This window comes from Photinus pyralis, unplaced genomic scaffold (assembly GCF_008802855.1).
Source record: "Photinus pyralis isolate 1611_PpyrPB1 unplaced genomic scaffold, Ppyr1.3 Ppyr1.4_LG1, whole genome shotgun sequence".
Lineage (NCBI taxonomy): Eukaryota > Metazoa > Arthropoda > Insecta > Coleoptera > Lampyridae > Photinus > Photinus pyralis.
In genome coordinates, this window is record NW_022170249.1 from 52,098,218 (window position 1) to 52,113,640 (window position 15,423).

The following is a 15,423-nucleotide window of genomic DNA, read 5'->3' on the forward strand; positions in this document are numbered from 1 at the left end:
AGTGCACTTACGTCTCTTAAATTAAACGTAATCTCTAGGTTACTAATGAAATTATTATAAAATTCCGGATACAACTCCAGAACGTCGAGTAAATCTTCTCTGTGGATTTTATGTAGATCACAGTACGTTAACGCTCTAACATTACAACTGGACTTTCCTATAGTGGAATGAACACATGGATTCTCACCAAAAATATCAAATTTGCCTGTAATGTTGAACAATTAACGGTCTAATATTGTCAACGTTACCTACCTAAAATGGCCATCACAATATCATCATTTAAAATTTCTATTGAGCCTCTGGATATAAAATAAAGAGCCGTCAATACATCACCCTTATGCACAAGTGTGTCACCAGGTGGCGCGTGGGTTGTTTTAAATTTTAAAGTTAATGCCCTGAAACAAACTCAAATACAGCATCTCTTGTTTGTGTATAGGTAATTTTGTTATCGTTTGAACGTGTAATAGTTTTTTACATAATAAATCATGAAAGTGGTCGTTTACAACTTTACATGAGGCGGAGGCTTGTTGAAAAGTACGAGGACGCTACGAGTATCTCTGGCTCACTTTCATGACATATTTGAATTATGTGAAAAAACAAAATTAATTGATTATTCACTAATTAATTAATTCGCGATGTGTAAAACATTTAGTGCCAATACCTAAAAATTGACTCTGATTTTTTTTCAGAAAACAGAATCAAGATCATCAGTGAACGACGTATTAGTTACTCGTACATATTTTAAATTCTTTGTAATGAACTTTAGGAAAATAAAATATTTTTTATACTGATGATACCTATTTGGTTTTTAGAAATACACTTGTGTTGAGTGTGAAGTTGGTCACACATTCTCTACTTCTCTTAAAGAAGTCATAGTTGAATTATTGGACGTTTTTTAGCGGTCATTTTAACAATGGTTTTTTAAGACTCATTGTGAAGCAGAACAAATGCAGTACCGAACCCGAAAGAAATCTAACTTTATATTGCTACTTAAATCATTCATAATATTGCAGAAATATTTCTATTTTTGGAGTGGTAAATATATCTCGACCACAATGTCTTGACACATACTTATCAGAAATATTTCGAAAATGAGTTTCAGAAATATTGCAGGATATATTAATTCATGAAACGACATATTGGCATTTATAAATATTGCAGAAACATTTCAGAACTATTACCAATCTTTCATAGATACATTTCTGCAACATGTTTGAAGGATCATTGTGTTATATGGGTTGTCTATATTGCTTTGAAACAGTTTATTGGAATCCACTAACCTTAAACAACCCGGACTTGCACCGTCAAACACGGAACAATTCTGTAACAGGTTCCTATTAAGATGTAAACATATGTCCGCTTGCAAGCATTCTGGAAATCCCTTGAGCACCGAATTCATATCGATTCCATTTGTGTACGTCCACGCATGTTGGAAGTACTCCTCCAGGCGTTGTCGTAGTGGATTCGGAATTTGATGGAAACGTATGAATTCTCGCACCCTTAACATCTGGGTATGATATCGAGCTGTTCCAGAGTATAAGCGTTGTATTATAGCCGAAACGTTTCCAAATATGCTGGCATACATTAGGGCTAAAAGGAAAAAAATAGTACATTAATCTATTACCTAATCATAAGACAATTATGCAATCTGAAATGTTCAGGGGCACGAACAAGAGCTTTTACATTCTTATATAAATGAAAACCTGTTAATAATTAAAATTATTACAACAGAAAGCTTTTATGAAATTATATTTTCTGACTGTTATGATCCACGCGGGATCTTACAATGATAACTCGTGTAAGTATAGAGATTTTATAGGCATCACAATAGCTTATGTGTGTTTTTTGGATGAGTTCGTAAATGAACATATATAAAATGAAAGTATATAACAAAATTTACTTACAGCCAACTAACATAACGCATATGGTAAACATTTTCTCGGCATCCGTATTTGGAGCAACATTCCCAAATCCGACGCTAGTCAAAGAGGTGAAGGTAAAATACAGGGCCGTAACGTATCTACTTTTTATTGTGGGACCGCCTGTATTATTCGCGTAATAATGCTGCTGCGTGTTGTCAGCTAAAGTGTCTAACCATCCTATTTTGGCATGCAGTGCTGGTCTTTCCGCATTTCCGATAGCGTACCTGAAATTTAAGGACGATTGAGAAAATCACGTGCAAATAATCCGAAATACAATCATCCCCGTATTCGGGCATCTCAATATATTGGGCTTACCAAATGCATGCCAACCAGTGTGCGATCAGCACAAACGTGCCCATGAGTAACAGCAGAACGGCCGCCCCGTACTCAGAGTAGCGGTCAATTTTTCTAGCCACGCGTACTAGACGCAGTAATCTCGCCGTTTTTAATAAACCTATCAGGGTCGTCGCCTGAAACAAACAAAATGGCCGCAGTTAAGAGTTTGGAGGTTAACTAAATACAAATACAATTTAGATACTCCGGTGCAGGCGGCAAACTCAATAAAAAAAAAGGATTTTATTGTAAAAGCTAGTAATATCAGCGTATTTCCATGCGTAGAAAAGTAGCCTTTGAAAGGGCGGTATACCGCGTTATGCTCCTGTACGCAGCTTATTCTAGGCATAGACGTTAACATTCCCTTCTTTAAACTTTAAAATATCTCCTCAAATAAGAAATATAGCAATCAATCAAGCACTTTCTGAAAATAAAAATTGATTTATTTTGGCTATTTATCTGGCGCAAAGATCATACTAGACCATGGCGCCCAAGCAAACAATCACCAAGATTGTTCTTGGTATGGTTAGGAAATGCAAAAGAGAATAATATTTTAAAACTGTAAAAGTATTTATGATCTCAGACAGACGGAAGAACGAATTATATCGGGGTAGTTTTCAGTGTTTTTCCTTTGTAATTTTAAAAGATTGTAACGATTAGTGTATGTCTGTATGTCGTTCGTCTGGGCAAGTTTTGTTTAGTCCCATTTTTTGGCGCATTTCTCAAAAGGAAAATGAAGCTATTGTCCGCACTTTGTCCTTCTATCTGTCCGTATGTACGACTACTAGTGCTTAAGTTTAAGCTTTTTTCGTTGTGGTTTCTTTCTTATACGGTGTATCACAACCCCGACACCAGAACGACTAAAGGTTTTTCTTGGATTAGTCACTTCCTTCTCGAGTTTTTACTGATTCTGTGCAGGGAAAATGCGCTTTCGTCGGTCGCGAGTAACCAGTAACCACGTCATACTAGTTTTAAAATTTATATAAACATTTCCTACAAGATCAATAATTTAAATAAGTTGCGTTGTTTATTTGAGTTAGTGTTAGTTGGGTTTTGCATTTGGGTTAAATACGAGTGAATTGTTATAACGCGGCTTATTTCTGGGAAGAAAGATTTTGTATTTTTTAGATTGCGTGAATCTGTCACTGTAGTATACACTACATCGCATTACTCGTGTTTATTGTGTTTGGATCTGGATTCAAAGGGATTTTTGTGTTTTATCTATAAGTGTAATGTCTGGTCTATTATTGTGAATAGTTTTGTCTCTGAGTAGTGTCCTATTCCAGTATAATTTATGTGCGTTATTTTCACGTATTATTTGTGGAGTGTATTTGTTGCATCATTGAATCTAATGTAACTTTTGGTCCTCAAGATGTCTAAAAGAGGTCTGTATAACGAGCGTAGCCGGCTTCCAGGCTTTTTATTATACGGTGTGTTTATAAAGATACAATCCTTTTAGTACGTGAAGGTCGCTTGTTATACAGTGTGGTTGTTTCATTTACAAATGAACATTTCCTATCAATACAAAGTGTGTTTATGTTTTTTAATCCTTTACTCCATAGAGTTGTCGCGTCTCAATCCCGATTTACTCACGTGTATTTTATTGCAGCCAAGATAAACCTCAAAGAAAATAAGAACCGTTTCATGTTTTAATAAAGATTAGCAACTCAGTACTTATTCCTTTACTCTTTTACTTATTAGGCGCAGAAAAGGTTTAGTGACTGTGATAATCGCTATCGTTTGCCTACTAATTTTTGAAGTACTTACTTGTTCTCCATAAAGCGGACCGGAGCGCACACAAAATTGCGTTACGAATATATATATATATATATATATTCACCCTCTCACACACACCCTCACACACCTTTCATTCTAGTTCAATTCACCATTGATCAACCCAATATAACTATGCCCCGCCTTGTCAAATATTTAACAACAGATACAAGGGTACACAGCTTTTCCTGAACCGGACACCAGACCACCACTGTATGTACACTAAATCTACACTACTTCTACATGCTCCAATAGTTTCTAAAACAGCCACTTTTTGAATTTGTTCTGGAATTTCAAGGCTCAAGAACAGCTACCATTTCCGTTCGTTGTTCTTCTAGCCTAAAATGTGATCTTGTTTATCTTTAGCTTGATTGTCACTGTAAATTTAAATCATGTTTTCCCGAAATATACCGATTGCACTCATTGGAGTTGTCCTGTTTGATGATTTAACTATAAACGTATGTAGTCCGTTTCTCTCATCATTCTGACTTCCTTTAAAGAGGTAGCCACGTTATTCTTTAATTATATGCTAAAGCTGCTGTTTGCACAAAGGGGATAATGGTAATAGAACATATTGTAACAGATTCAAAGCCATTTGGTAATGAATTACAAAGCAGACTGCTTTTCGTTATTGTGAGGAATAGATACGTTTGCTAAAATAACAATAAGCGGTACTTGATTGCACAGCACATCAGCTAGTAACCAATAAGCTACCTAACTAAAGCGTGGTAAAGGCGTAATTACATTTTACATATTTGTGTTAACGTGTCAAAAGCGAGCAGAAGACAAAAATTATATAAACATTTGGCAGCGTATATAATTCTTGTCTGGAGATAAATTTTAAGATAATCTACCTCGTCTTTGTCCAAGCCCAACTAGAGAAAAAGAAGAAAAATCACGAATGAAAAAGATTAGAATAATGATGTTTAAACTAGATGAAAATGCGAAGAAGGTAACTTTTCTTCTCCCAAACACAAATAAAGGAATGATATAATACACTATATAATCTACAAGAAAATAGTTGATACATCCTTAGCACATTCACGTACTAATCACGACATAAAACATTGACTGTTTGCAATTTCTTTCGAACTCACCTCGTCCGTGTCACTTCCGAATAAGAGCAGGTCGAACGGAATCGCTGCTACCAGATCTATTAAAAACCATCCTTTTAGATAGTGTACGGCTATTCGGGCCGGGTGTGAGACTACCTCATCAGTTCCGCTTACGTATGTCGTCCTGAAGTTTATTAAAATATCGATGATGAACGTCACATCAACTGGAACAGAAACAGTTAGGTCTGAGGTCGACATCAAAAATAATTCGGGGAGAAGAAGGAAGAAGAGATAACTGCCTTCTTCGGTAGAAACTAGAAACTACTTACAATTAACATAAGTGTTCTAGCACAGACTAAAATAATGTTATGTGTGATAACGACTACACTAAGTACATATTAAATCGAATGACTACGCCAAAAACTCCTCCACATTTATTTTTCCGTAATATCATGGTAAAAAACTTACCTATCAAATCTATAAGTACGATAGGATCGTCGCCATACTTCTTCGACTTCTTGTTGTTGTAGTCTGACTCGCTGAGCAGAAAGGCAGCCACGTATGGCGTGCATATCGCCGTATATAGGACAAGAACCAGTATTAACCAATCCCAAGCGGCTTTAAAGGGCGAATAATGAAGAATGGTCCAATTGTGCAGCTTCGGATTTTGCAACTTATATTCCGGTAAGACATCAGCTCCCAAAGATAGCACCTGAAAAGGAAAAAGATACGATTAAATCATTAAAACGCAAAAACGAGCCATTTATTAAGGTTACCAGAGTTTAATTCAAAGCTTTGTATGACTCATCAATATACGGCTCTATAATAAACTTGCCTAAACGAGTGCGTTCTCTCCCAATACCACATCTGGCAAGGGATGCAGAAGTTTGAGTATAAATCTGATAACCATATACCACCAACCCGCTAAAATATACCTTATTGAAAACAATCAACCAGTAAATACCTGTCAGTAGGTTAGTTTTATGTATCCCCTATATTTTCAGGTATTATAACAAATTTAATTACGTGGTTTTATTTACTTACAATTAACGGGCACTAAATTTATAACAGTCTTAAAATGGATTAATTTATAACAGTTATTATTATTTATCACTTACAAAATGTAACTTAACACAAGCGCGTCGAAGTTGGATCTAAACTCGACACATTTTTTCTAGACTGTCCTCGAGTGTTCAAGGATACTTAATACGTCATATTTTTCTGAAATATTACGTCACAAGCGCCTTCCTTCTTTATCGCCGATGACTAACCTTTAATGGCACCTCGATGTCTATCGGGATTTTTGGAATATTCGCTACGATATTTTAAACTTGTGGAGTCCGACTTCTACTGAGCTGCCGAATCTCATATCGTTAATACAAGTAAATAAAATGTTCTCTCGGATCGCTTTTTGCATATGAAAAAGGTGTCTTTGGCTCGTATTCATTGTGAGAAGCTTTCACAAACGTATATGGTTTATAGTAGGTATGCTGCCAAATATGTTCCACTTACTAATCGCAATATTGATTAAAGTTTTGAATGAATGCACCGAAGGGTAGAAGATCTAACGTTTAAAGGCGCGGTTGCGCGTGCTTTAAAGACTTGATTATACATTTGTTTCTTAATATACTATTTGCGTACCTCATTAAAGTGAACATCTGAGGCGAATCCTTTATATTCGTTAGAATTAAAGTTTGATCTCGTTATGGATTTCTTCAACAAACAAAATTCCCCTATATAAGAATGATGTCGCGAAATAGAAACCCTCTAAACCTTGTTCATTGTCCCCCTTGTTCTGGAGCCGTAGGAAACAAAGTTCAGTATTAAAATTTCATTCCAACTGTTTCAATGTACGACTTTTATTAAACAAACTGTGTTTTAGGATTCATTAGTTCCATAAACCTCCTTTTATAAGCAATGAAGTGATCGACATTTATCAAACATCATTGACATGCAAAATATAAAAAAATGTTAAAGTTAAACCAAGTTTAAAATATGATTTATTAAGTCGAGAACAAAGACACAAGATGCATGCAAAGACACACAACACCAATCAACTCACGTCACCAATGTTTTTCATGTTATGTGTATTCTTGACGCCCTTGAAATCGGCACCCGTCAATGCGATCCCTCCAATTCCGTTGCATGGCTCGATCTTAACGACACTTTTTCGCGACTCGTTAAATCCTGTCCCTTTTATACGTACGCTCGACCACTTCGCCGGAACATTCATCAAATTTGAAACCGATCTGTTCCTCCCGAATTCATACTTAAGAGATCCGCCGAGTGTTTTACGATCCGCGTTTAATCGATATTGAGCATCGCTTAGTTTCCTATTATCCATGCTTTGTTTTCGTATGTTCGCCTCATCTCGCTTTGTCAATATTAGATGGATGCTATCCGATTTTTTACGTGCAGTCTCCGGACTCGAGTTAGTCGACGTTATTATTAGTGGGATGTCGGTTGGTTTCAAGTAGCGGTCTTCCATGGTTAAATTCTTGTTTCACTATGATTATAATAGTTACTCTATTGTATATTTTAACTAGCTTAGGAACTTCTGCAAAAATTCATCTCGGCAAAGTACGGGAAATACTGCACCCGACCGCATACCACTAAATCCAAACCGCGCGGCAAGCAATGAGTCGCTGGTTGCGGATTTATCTGTTTTCTCCTTTACCGGGGGTCATATTTGGTTCAATGCACATACCTAAACACATGTTAACTGTACAAAAAGTGTCAAGCTGTGACAACGAATAGATTTAAATACATTTACTACAAATTTTAGATTTCAGTTTATGAAATTGTCAAGGAGGTTCATGTAAAGAATGAAATCGATATCTACGGCCTACAGTACGGCATTATCAGTGCGCTGCTATAAATATAAGATACAACTATGCCTAAACTTTATCGTTGATATAAAGTGCCACCATATTATTAACGCAATGGATGGGAAAAGCTTTAGGGCCGGTTATTGATCGTTCAGAGGTTTTCTAAGTTCATTCCCAATTCATGGCGCAGCGCAGCTGTAATGTATAATTATTAAATACGACTAATACGTTCAAGGCGAGGTTTGGATCAGATGCAGAAAACCACGAGCACGTGGTGCAAGATACTAAACGTGTATACACGAGTAGACATCACGGTGATGGGTGAAAAATCGCCGTACAAGTTGGTGATGTCTAGATAGTAGTTTCCATTTTAGCTTATTTATAAATAATCTCATCTCTAACATAAATTCACTGTCAATTATTTATTTGCAACGCGTCTTGGAGATTAAAGGGGTTACTATATAAGTGGGTAAAAGTAAATAATGAATATTTTACCAGACGAATAAGGTCATACGTAAACTAATAAAAATAATATGCCGCCGTTTGTTGGCGATGTCAATATACTCTTATTCTTCAATGATAAATAATTTACAACTTTTTAAAATGTGTAAAAAAACCTACAGCGCACACAGCAATTAAAAACGGCGAACAATTCGCTTACTGGGTTTGGAAAGCTGTATTTGAATTAAAAGCTGAACAGGTGATTAGGGCATGCTGACAGAAGGTAATTTAGATTTCGATTCTGTGTGTAATTGTAATGACTCGATTTTATCAAAAATAATAAATGTGCCTTAACCTCACCACGATAACCACTCTGGGCTTTGTAATGATCTAATTGACAATGTTGAAATGCTGCTGCACCGATTTGTTATAAATAAGATATTGATTTCATATAGGCGTCACATATTTACGCGTTATATGCCTAATAATCTGACGTTTATCACTAACTAAGGTTTTGAACTTCTTACACACACACACTTAAGAATTGATCACCTCAGCAAATGTTTGCCGTCTAACGGACTAGTCGCGATTGGATTTATACATAATATATTTGTAGACATCGACAACTAAAAATCGATAGGTACAACGTTCACAAAAACAATAATGCAAGCTATTTTTCGTTTGTAGACCCACTAATTATTATCTTTCTATTATCGATTGAATATTTACTTCGTGTTTTGAGTCACACACAGATCGTCTGATAAAATTTACTATTTTCCAATAGAAAGGTTGAATAAATATGTCAACGCCTTAATGGACCAATATAAATTAGTTGTACCGCCTATTTATATTTTAATAGAAATATATTTTGCAGCCTTTTTCCCTTCGTGCAAAAATGGATTGTTCACCGTGGCAATTTGCAAACGACAATTTGTTTTAGTTTGAGCATACATGCACATAGGTACCTATTTTTACAGGAGTTTTTTAACCAAATGGTAGTGTGTCGTAAAATGCCAAACTAACCTTTACCCAACAAAATGCGACAAATTTGCCATTCTGAAGAAATAAAACTGCGAACTGATCCAGTGATTATACACAGTTGTAGAAGAGAAACGATTTTGTTGCTTCCTTTTTTTTATATATGTAATAGCAATTACTACAGTCACTGACTTACGAAGAATTTTCTTGTAGAATCATCTTTCGGTATTCATAACTTGCAGCACACGACACCTACCCCGTAAGTGGAAGTATACCTAATCCTTTGTATCTTGTTCTACGTGCTTAAAATAATCAATACTCACTACGGTGATAATAAATTACAATTACTCCCCCTGGAGCTTTTGCGAGTAAAACATTTTCATATTGCGTGACCGTGTACAGACAATTCTAACTAATCGAAACATTTTTAAATTTATTCATCTCTCCCATTCGTCAAGATCCCTTACAAGTGAAGTTTCCGATAATTAAATCTACTACAACATACCTCAGGGGCAACAAATGGCGTTTGCGAGTTGATCGCGTGCTCTATTCATAACAATGACAAAATAATCAATTGAGGAAGTACATCAATAAAGAAATTTTCAATATTCCTTTCCTCTCGAAAAACGGCACGGCAGCATGTTTTAAGACAAATGGTGACGTTTAGGGGACACTTGGCTTTAATTTTTGACGTATATGGACGCACTCAGAAATATCGGTTCGCTTCACAATGGACACGGAAACTAGCACCACGCGTGTGTCATCGGCCACCCACAGTCGACTAACGCAGACTCCCAGAATCCTAGAGCTGCTCCCGGAGTTTGTGCAAAGCTGCTGTGTAAAATTGAATAAAACGCGACCGTGGACGATTTTTCTGTATATAGCTCCTCAAAGAATGTCCCTTATTAAAATAAGTAAAAAGAAATTAGGCAATCTTTTTTAGGACAAAAGATGTGGGTAGGTAAAGCCATTGGGCTTGAAAAATTAAGTACATTGCGCTCTAAAAACGGTATGAAAAGCAGTAACATTTATGGCTGTGTGAATTCCGTTTGTTTAGATCTCAGCGCTTAGAACTGCTGCGGGGCATAGGACGACTTTTATTATATTTCAGATTTAACAAAATCACACGTGATGAAAAATTATGAAATCCGTACAATCAGTAAGTAGCGAGTATGCTTGTCGAAAAAACCACACAATGGATTATCGAAGGATACGACTGATATCTGGAATTTTGGTACCTAATCTTTGATATATTGGCCCTAAATTCGGGATCAAAGCTAACTTTTATACCAAGTCTCCGTTGCATTCACCGCACGGAATCACGGAGCGGGCCTGTGAGCAGACAGACATATGAACACAGACAAACGTACCACGAGAAAGCTACGTAATGAATTTTCGTAGTAGATAAAAAAATCTGTCACAAGTTATAAATTTACACTATGAGCATTCCGCGGATTTGCCGTGTTTTACGCTGCGCTGTCATGGATGATCCACAATGGTTCGTAACATCTAAATAAATCGCCACTTAAGAGTTGAATTTCTAGTATACCGTGGCAGTTCGTGGTAAAAATTTTAAACTGTTCTGCAAAATGCAGTTTCATTATAATAGGTGAGCTTTTTTGGGTTCAACTTGAAGACTTAAGGTACGATGTCAACGGTCACTTGAAAGCAGCTGCTGGATTCTGAATTTTCTATACGCTAAGAAATATTGGATTTTAGATTGTAAAATCATGCTCTTGAGAACCACTGTCAGTATAAATATTAAATAATCTAAGTGTGCGTTTTAGCATTAATTCTAATTGTGATCGTGCCAGTATCCTCAATGTTACCAAAGCTCCATGTATCCGTCCAGATTAAACGGTCTCACTCACCTGATGGTACCGTGACGTCGTCGCCATGGTTTGCGTTACCATATAAGGTTCTTTTCTTTTTCCAGTACCTAATTGAAATGTTATATGTAAGCGTGAATCTTTTGCTGTGCTTTTGATGAACTGTCGCTGGGGATAAAATTTTAATCTTTCGTCCGCGATACGCGATATAAAATATAAGGTAAAATTTGCGTCGTTAACATAGTCGACTTGATTGAAGGCATTACTAAAAATAGGAGAAATTGTCGTGAGGAAATCAAATAAAATCTTGGCAACGATTTAATAATTGTGTCCTTCAGAATTGTGCATAGGGATTAGAAGTAACTTGCCTTTTTGACATTTTCAGCGACAAATGTTTGGCGCCTCCTTGTCGATTCGGTGTATAATTTACGGCGCGTGATGTTAGTTATGCTCTCGAACTTCAAATTGTTATTATTATTGAGCTTCTCCTCGCACGAGTGGTCCACCCTAATTGCATTCTGGTTATCGCACCCATTGGCATTGTTTACGAAACTGAAGTAAAAGTTTTCCTCACTCTGATCCGAACCATTTTTCGTGTAATTGTCGAGGCTTGTGTTAAACTTGTTAGGACCCATTGATCTTTGCCGACTTATTACAGGTTCACTTGTACACACCACCTTGTAGTTATGGTAGCAAGATTTGCACTTTTTGTTAGATTTGGAACACCTATACCTCGGAAGGTTAGTGTAGACGCTTGTTTTTTTAGAGTTATCCGAATTGTCGAGTCGGCAAATCTCAAAATCGTTTATAACGTTTTTAATGATATTTATTTTCGCGCCGTTTTGAAAATTTGATTTCAGAAAAGCGTCATCTTCCATGTTTAAGTTTTGTATTAACATTTTGGCATGGTAGGCATGTTTCTCTTAACGTAGTAATAACCGACATTCACGGTGTAGATGGTAATGCGGTAATGCCAAATCTGCGATGAAATTTTATCGTTTCACCAAACGTCTGGAAAACGCGTGCATCTCACATCCTTGTCGCGCGTATTCGTTCATAGTTGGATACTAAACAAAGGCAGCCTGCAAGTTGCACGAATATTTTCGTGGATCAATTTTAGATATAAGAAATCCAGTGGTCCTCAACAACCTTATTAACTATTAACTAACCTTTATTATAATGGATTAATCATCCTAAGCTCTTATAAAGAATTTTGAGCACTGTCGCATGGCAAATGTGCTAATAACTGGATCGCACGAATGCTCCTGTTTGTGGGGTAGAGAAAAATTAGTATATTACCGCAGTACATGAATAATGAAACACCTTTTCCATATGAGAGTTGGTTTTGTACACAACAAATTTCCTTCAAGCATGACATTTATATTGTAGACATTCTACAACGAATTGTCTACTATCGGAAGCTATACGTTTTTTAATACATGCGTAAAACTCACTAATTCACATGATGCAAAATATAGAAGTAATTTCGAATGATATGGCGACCCCTTACATTCATAATTAAAACTTATTCTCTACATACTTCCACGGAATCAGTCTGCCTGCAATTCATCTGATACAATGAATCAATACGGGTTTGTCATGATTTATGGAAGCATTTTAAGTTTATAACGTAACTGTTTCAGAATTCCTGGCTTATGATGGTAGGAGTGGTGCATTTCGTTTGCTAGAGGTCGAGAGAAATAAGGGTGAAATAATCCATAATGCAAAGAAATTTTATCATACACGATACTCCCCTGTCAAGGTTGTTGATAAACGCACAGCTCGAATTTATGCGATATGAACACGTACCACCCGCCAACAACCGTTCAGTTATCAATCGACGGAAATAATTATCGATTGTCGTTCCGAAAACTCGTAGTGACCCTGTTTTTGTCTAAAATGCAATTAATCAAATGTTGAAACCTTCAGTGCAGCGGAAACCTGGTTGGTACAATAGTTGACGACGTTTTAAGACAATCTCGCGCTACTTATGTTTCTTGCATATTGAAGTAGAATGGTAGTGTGTAGAATCAATTCTCCGAGATTGCTTCGGTCCGCGATTAACCTAGATAGTACCGATCGTTACTATGGGAATGATAGATAGTGGCTTTATCTTGATCGAGATTCAATTGAAACGTCTCGTAAATTTGTAGAAGCGTAAAGGCCATCGTACTGGTCTGTACACTTATGGATTCTAAAATATAGTTTAGTAAATAAACAGCATCTTATAAAGCAAACGGGACAGGCCAATTGTTTTTAGGATTTAAATCTGGCCTAGGCCTTACCTAATATGTAACAACTGTTTAAAAATTGATACAGTATGTACAGGAATTTATGTTGCAGTTTTGAACAAGTTAACGGTGTAGTATGGCACTACATGCTCTTGTGAGATCCATACCTACTATCCAAGGTCACAAAAAGTTTTTCATAGTTGCCATTGACAGTGAGCGCAACACCTTGCCTATCTTCAAGGGACGATGTTATCGTTAGACCAAAATTCCCACCATAATGACTTTTGCGGAGTAAATATTCACATAATGTACCTTGTGTACTTTTGTCGCTCGAAATCTGTTTGCTTGTTTAAAAATCCGCGTGACCGGGAATGAGCCTCATCAGTCATCATTTAACATATTTTCTTCCCGAAGTCAGAGCCAGTCGCCAATTGCTCTAAAGTTTAATCAGTGAATATCCGACGCTCTCTGTGGCTTTTGGCCTTTATATATGAGCCTAGTTGAACATTCTATGGGATAAGGGTCAGTCTCGACACAAAATCCGGCACAAACAGATCAAGCTCTTGCGTACGACACGTGGCATTTCCTCATACAATGTCCCACACGGAAACAATACACTTAACGAGATTTTCTACGAAGCTCACGGAGAGTGGGGCGATCAAAGCACTTTGATAATAAATTTTAAAAATTTCAACGCGTTGTTCAATTGCATAATATACCATTGTGACAAATGTCAGGACTAAAGTATTCTCGTAAAATTTGACAGCTTGAAACTGTGAAATTCAAGCGTACTTATGCAAAAACCCTTTATTTGAAATAATTTCATAGCAGTGGTGATACCACCAATATGAAGTTATTATTGTCAATCTCACATTTCTAAAAATCTAAAATCTATCTCACTCATACATTCTACAAAGCCGTTATTTGTAAAATACCTTCAAGCTGTAGGATACTCTGGGTTTATGAAGCCGAAATTACCAAATAAACTTACCTGTGCGACTTTCTCCCCCATTTTCGGCGTGTGGATGCCACTTTGAAAGTATTTTGCGGAGCCATTGTCTTGAATGGAAAACTACAAACAGAAAAGTTAGTTGTTTACTCGAGCGTAATACGATTGTCTAGACAAATACTTAAGTATAAATCGCGTAGATTCGGCAATGCCAAGAAACTACGAGGACAGTAAAAACGTCTTACGGATGATTAAGCACGAAAGATAAATTGGGGTTAATTGGTCGCGTAGTTTTATCAATTTAACTTTTCTGATGCCAGATATAAGAAATACTACACTTTTTTTCATTAAATGGAATCTTTTTCGAATCTAATGAAATCAGTTAGATAGCATGATTATCAGGTATTAAGGATTATTACGCCATTGTACAGTGCTATACAAAATACTCCTTAAAAAATCCAACTTCAAAAGTGCGTTCTTACTTATCTTTATATGTATATAAAATTATTGTGTAGTATGTTTGTGAGTGAACTCCTAAACGAATGGACGGATTTTGATGAATTTTTTTATGCGTCTCTGTGTGTCTCCGGGTGGTTTAGATTCACAATTGGGCCCTATCGGATTATAGGATTTTTTAAAAACTTCTTTTTTTGTTGATGTTGCACCTGTTGTTTCGGGTACCGATCGGTATATGCGCCAAGTCACTTGCATCGTACCGTTCCAATTTTACATTCTGTACGCTGGGTTTCCGTTATAATATATCGAGGATACGAAGTCGCGGGGGAAAATCTAGTTGTGGGTATGGATGCATAAACCCAAAATCTTCTCTATTAATAAATTAATTTTAATGAAAATACAAGAATCTGCCATTTAAGATGATTTAATTGTAAGACCTGAATGTTGATATATGCCCAGAATATTGTTAAAGTTATACACACAAACTCTTTGATTTTTATACAGCATGATTTCCAGGATGTAAATGTTGTCTTGAACACTAAATATACCATCAAAACTAGAGTTTTTACAATGCAGTATCCACAATTATACAAAGTTTGCTACCAAACTACGTTCTTTAAACCTGTTG

General features: G+C 36.3%; 1 protein-coding gene across 6 annotated transcripts in view; it reads right to left on the minus strand.

Annotated features, from left to right (window-relative positions):
- The window catches only part of LOC116176788 (potassium voltage-gated channel subfamily H member 6), a 52,332-nt gene that overhangs the window by 4,398 nt on the left and 32,511 nt on the right, over nucleotides 1–15,423 (minus strand). For 4 of the 6 annotated variants that reach the window (XM_031495550.1, XM_031495557.1, XM_031495574.1 and 1 more), the window contains exons 8-16: nucleotides 14,382–14,462; nucleotides 5,552–5,795; nucleotides 5,126–5,307; nucleotides 4,883–4,903; nucleotides 2,238–2,392; nucleotides 1,905–2,146; nucleotides 1,281–1,590; nucleotides 253–395; nucleotides 12–205 (exon numbers count right to left, since the gene is read on the minus strand). In XM_031495550.1, the coding sequence (XP_031351410.1) occupies nucleotides 12–205; nucleotides 253–395; nucleotides 1,281–1,590; nucleotides 1,905–2,146; nucleotides 2,238–2,392; nucleotides 4,883–4,903; nucleotides 5,126–5,307; nucleotides 5,552–5,795; nucleotides 14,382–14,462 (1,572 nt within the window). Of the gene's footprint in view, nucleotides 1–11; nucleotides 206–252; nucleotides 396–1,280; nucleotides 1,591–1,904; nucleotides 2,147–2,237; nucleotides 2,393–4,882; nucleotides 4,904–5,125; nucleotides 5,308–5,551; nucleotides 5,796–7,145; nucleotides 7,791–9,835; nucleotides 10,099–14,381; nucleotides 14,463–15,423 lie in introns of those variants that run through there. The other 2 variants (XM_031495593.1, XM_031495565.1) reach the window with 2 other exon arrangements.